The sequence below is a fragment of the Borostomias antarcticus genome (genome assembly GCF_949987555.1).
Source record: "Borostomias antarcticus genome assembly, chromosome: 14".
NCBI lineage: Eukaryota > Metazoa > Chordata > Actinopteri > Stomiiformes > Stomiidae > Borostomias > Borostomias antarcticus.
In genome coordinates, this window is record NC_140247.1 from 8703259 (window position 1) to 8708258 (window position 5000).

General features: G+C 47.1%; 1 protein-coding gene across 1 annotated transcript in view; it reads left to right on the forward strand.

Moving 5' to 3' along the window:
• Positions 1 to 5000, forward strand: part of cntnap1 (contactin associated protein 1) — a gene marked incomplete at its 3' end in the record, with an annotated part of 25892 nt that overhangs the window by 7770 nt on the left and 13122 nt on the right. The window contains exons 3-5 of the mRNA XM_084448954.1: positions 1250 to 1443; positions 2357 to 2510; positions 4362 to 4565. Of these exons, the coding sequence (XP_084305080.1) occupies positions 1250 to 1443; positions 2357 to 2510; positions 4362 to 4565 (552 nt within the window). The remainder of the gene's footprint in view (positions 1 to 1249; positions 1444 to 2356; positions 2511 to 4361; positions 4566 to 5000) is intronic.

Below are 5000 nucleotides of genomic sequence, written 5' to 3' on the forward strand. Positions count from 1 at the left end.
GCAATTAGGTTAACACTGGCACGTTTACCCTATGGTTGATTAATGTGTATTGTACCTGATCAATCAATCAATCAATCAATCAATCAATCAATCAATCAATCAATCAATCAATCAATCAATCAATCAATCAATCAATCAATCAATCAATCAATCAATCAATCAATCAATCAATCAATCAAGGAATCTGCAGGAGCGTGTAACCGATGCAATGTGAGCTGAGAATGACGGTCCAGGGTCACACCCAGATTCCTCGCAGTTCAGCTTGAAATGTTCAGGGGTAAGACAGGAAGTCAGAGGAGGGATGGGGGTGGTGGAGTGAAGAGAACGTTACAAATAGTTTTTTGAGAGAGGCTATCATTTTAGAGTGGAAGAAAGCAGCTTTAGCAGAAAGAAAGAAGAGGTTCCAACTTCTGTTTGGATGTTGAAGTCAATAAGAAGGATGAGTGTGGAGCCGCCATAGATAGATAGATAGATAGATAGATAGATAGATAGATAGATAGATAGATACTTTAATGATCACCCTAGGGGGAAATTTGGCATTTCAGCAGGGACTATATACATCAATATGCACATCATGTGTTTTCAGTATAGAATAGAATAAAAAATATGTACATACATACATCCAGTCTGTATTAACAGATATGTCTAGGAGTACACATATATACATGCATACACACAGGGTGTATAGATGCTGTATATCTAGAAATACACATACCGTACAGGCAAACCTCCACAACACACAGAACGCTCAGGCACTGTTATACAGTCTGATGGCCGCTGGCACAAAGGAACACCTCAACCGCTCTGTAGTGCACCTGGGTGGGAGGAGCCTGTGGCTGAAGGAGCTCCCCATCTGCCACAGCTCATCATAGAGGGGATGGGAGGGGTTGTCTTCAGTTTGTCCCTCATCCTCCTCTCCACCACAGCCTCCAGGCTGTCCAGTTGTTGCCCCACAGCAGAGCCAGCCCTCCTCACCAGCTTGCTCAGCTTGTTAGACTCCCCAGACCATCAGGGAAGGGAGACTAGTGTGTCAAGCTCCTCCAGGACCTCACCGAGGGGGGTCTGGTGGGCGATACACAGCAGCAACGCTGGGCTTGACTGGAAAAGTGACGGAGATGGCATGAAATTCAAAAGAGGGCGCGGAAAACAACAAAAAACAGAGAGTATTTTCATTTTGGGGAAGTTTTAGCAGGCCGGTACCGCTACAATCTACTGTATGTGATGTACCCGCTTTCCTGTTCCCCGACAGGAAGCAGCGGCTGGTCCCCCGCCCCCCGGGACAGGCAGCCCTGGCTGCAGGTGGACCTGGGCAGGAAGTACCGCCTCGTAGCCATCGCCACCCAGGGCACCTTCAACTCCCACGACTGGGTCACCAAGTACACCCTGCTTTACGGGGACCGGCCAGACTCCTGGACGCCCTACGTCATGAAAGGAGGCAACTCGGTACCGTGGGGACGACACTGGGGAGAGGGAGGAGAGGGAGGGAGGGAGGGAGGAGAGGGAGGGAGGAGAGGGCACTAGGGAGGGAGGAGAGGAAGGGAGGAGAGGACACTAGGGATGGAGGAGAGGGAGGGAGGAGAGGGCACTAGGAAGGGAGGAGAGGGCACTAGGGAGGGAGGAGAGGGCACTAGGGAGGGAGGAGAGGGAGGGAGGAGAGGGAGGAGAGGGAGGGAGGAGAGGGAGGGAGGAGAGGGCACTAGGGAGGGAGGAGAGGGAGGGAGGAGAGGACACTAGGGAGGGAGGAGAGGACACTAGGGAGGGAGGAGAGGGAGGGAGGAGAGGACACTAGGGAGGGAGGAGAGGGAGGGAGGAGAGGGAGGGAGGAGAAGGCACTAGGGAGGGAGGAGAGGATACTAGGGAGGGACGAGAGGGCACTAGGGAGGGAGGGAGGGAGGGAGGAGAGGACACTAGGGAGGGAGGAGAGGGAGGGAGGAGAGGACACTAGGGAGGGAGGAGAGGGAGGGAGGAGAGGACACTAGGGAGGGAGGAGAGGGAGGGAGGAGAGGGTACATGATGACACAGCTCATCTGTTCATCTGCAGTCATTCACTGAGGAGAAACACTGCACTAACTGAGTGATTCTCTTTTCTAACTGAATGACTCTCTTCTCTAACTGAGTGACTCTCTTTTCTAACTGAATGACTCTCCTTTCTAACTGAATGACTCTCTTTTCTAACTGAATGACTCTGCTTTCTAACTGAATGACTCTCTTTTCTAACTAAATGACTCTCTTTTCTAACTGAATGACTCTCTTTTCCAACTGAATGACTCTTTTCTAACTGAATGACTCTCTTTTCTAACTGAATGACTCTCTTTTCTAACTGAATGACTCTCCTCGCTGTCTTTGCTCTCCTCAGACGCTGCCGGGGAACTGGAACTACCACCAGGTGAAGAGGAACGTCTTCCACTACGCCTTCACCGCCAAACACATCCGTCTGCTACCCCTGGGGTGGAACACGGAGAACGGGGGCAAGATCGGCGTCAGGCTGGAGCTGTTTGGCTGCACCTACGGTAAGCGCTGAGGCCGCTCAGGACGCGGTGCGACCCCTCACACAGACCCGGACGCTAGTACTCATCATGATCTAAAGTACTATTTATCTAAAGCAGGCATTCCCAAACTGTGAGGCGGGCCTCACCTGGGGGGCCCCAAAGAAATTCAGGGGAGGCGCGGAGGGATGGTTAGAAAAAAAAAGAAGGAAAAATATGTTATTTCTTTTTGAAATGTCTATGGTTTTTATTAATGAAACGTGATTTTAAAGGTCAGAAGATTTAAATAAATAATGGGAGAGATGTATACTAAATTTGTGGATAGTGCAGAGAGAGCCTCCCCCCGCAGGCATGAATGTATTGTGCGAAAACGTCATAACGTTAACTATCAGCAGGTGCCACCGAGCTAACTTAGCTGTGTAACGTTATGGGCTAGATAACGCTGCCTTGCAAAATGGACAAATTTGGGGGGTTGGGGGGGCACGGGTGTGTCACTGTTTTCAGAGGGGAGGCCCAGATTGATGGAGTTTGGGAACCCATGATCTAAAGTAATTGAGTTCCACTAAAGGATGATGAAGTTCGCTGCGCTTCAAATCCATTCCACTCGTGGACGTGCATATATATTTAATCTACGTTCAGTTATGCTCTGCGTTATGATGAAACACAAGTCCTTCATGTAGACTCTCTCAACACTTACATTTGCATCAACAGAGGATCACTAAAGCCAATCTCACACAGAGTAATTGAAAATCGTTTTTTTTTTTGTTGAATGCAAAATTGTGTGAAAACTACTTGCAGTTGTGATGCAATGTATTGCATGGTATATTAAATCAATCCTATTTCATGCAATCAACCATGCAATATCCAATCAGAGAGTAGAAAACATTCTCATCCGGGTCTTAACAACCAATAACAAGCCCTTATAAGATCGTAAAGGCTATTTCCCATCAACACAGAGGCCGTTTAGGGTTAAGGTTAGATTTATGTTCAGGGTTCGTTTTAGCGTTGGGTTAGGGTTAGGTTCAGGGTTAAGGTTGGACTCGAGGTTAGGGTTAGGGTTTGACTGGTCTCTGCATTGATGGGAACTAGCCTCTGCCCTAATAAAACGAGGTGTGACCTCAAACCAAGGGGCCAGGCTACAATTTACTTCCTGAAACATTTTGATCAACGCCATCTTGCCGAATCGACCCCTTTTGATATGTGCAGTTGTGCTTTTCTCAGATCCCGCCATGTTCACGAACAGTTTGCACCATGCAATTATTATTTGCATCATTCTTTTTATTACTTAACAATGCTAAGGCAGGGACACGCAATACAGCGGGGAGAGCGGTGAACGCGCATTAGAAATCCACATGAACGTGTAAACTTCGTGGACACGGCCGGGTCAACAAATCACGTGGTTAAAACATGAGAAAAGCACAACTGCGCATGGCTGTGATGCGAGAAAACACAACTGCGCATGTCAAAAGGGGTCGGTGGCCCTGTTCAAAAAGCTTCACTCTCAAGAACGAGGCGTCAACGTAGTCACCGCATCCAGTCCTATTAATACATCCATGAGTTCTATTAATACATCCATGAGTTCTATTAATACATCCATGAGTTCTATTAATACATCCATGAGTTCTATTAATACATCCATGAGTTCTATTAATACATCCATGAGTTCTATTAATACATCCATGAGTTCTATTAATACATCCATCAGTCCTATTAATACATCCATGAGTTCTATTAATACATCCATGAGTTCTATTAATACATCCATGAGTTCTATTAATACATCCATGAGTTCTATTAATACATCCATCAGTTCTATTAATACATCCATGCCTCAAACCTCCCCCCCCTGACCCCCGGTCTGTCCCCTGTCCCCAGACTCCTACGTCATGCAGATGAACGGGGACGACTCGGTGGTCTACCAGTACCCGGGCCAGAGGTTCCGCACGCTGCAGGACCACTTCGCCCTCAACTTCAAAACCCTGGAGCAGGACGGCCTGCTGCTGCACAGCGAGGGGGTCCAGGGGGACCTCCTCACCCTGGAGCTGAGGAGAGGACGCCTCTACCTCACCATCAGCCTGGGTAAGGAGCCTTCTGAGGGACAAACAGAGCCGGGAGCGCTCTGAGGATATGGATATGGCTATGGCTGGTGGGGCCAAGCCCGCCTGTCAATATAATAAGAAACACAGTATATTATATCGGTCATGTGACTCTTTTGCAGTTATCTGATTGGTTCTGAGGCAGTGTGAGGCTGCCTTGTATCAGTCCTGAAATAAAAACCTTGGTATCTGTGTTCTGTATCTGGGAAGAGTTTCTTGACAGATACAGAATTTTCTTGACATTTATTCCTTTTTTTTTTTAAATGAATTTTCTTGACATTTATTCCCTTTTTGTGAATTTTCTTGACATTTATTCCTTTTTTTTTGTTAATTTTCTTGACATTTATTTCTTTTTTGTGTGAATTTTCTTGACATTTATTTCTTTTTTGTGTGAATTTTCTTGACATTTATCCCTTTT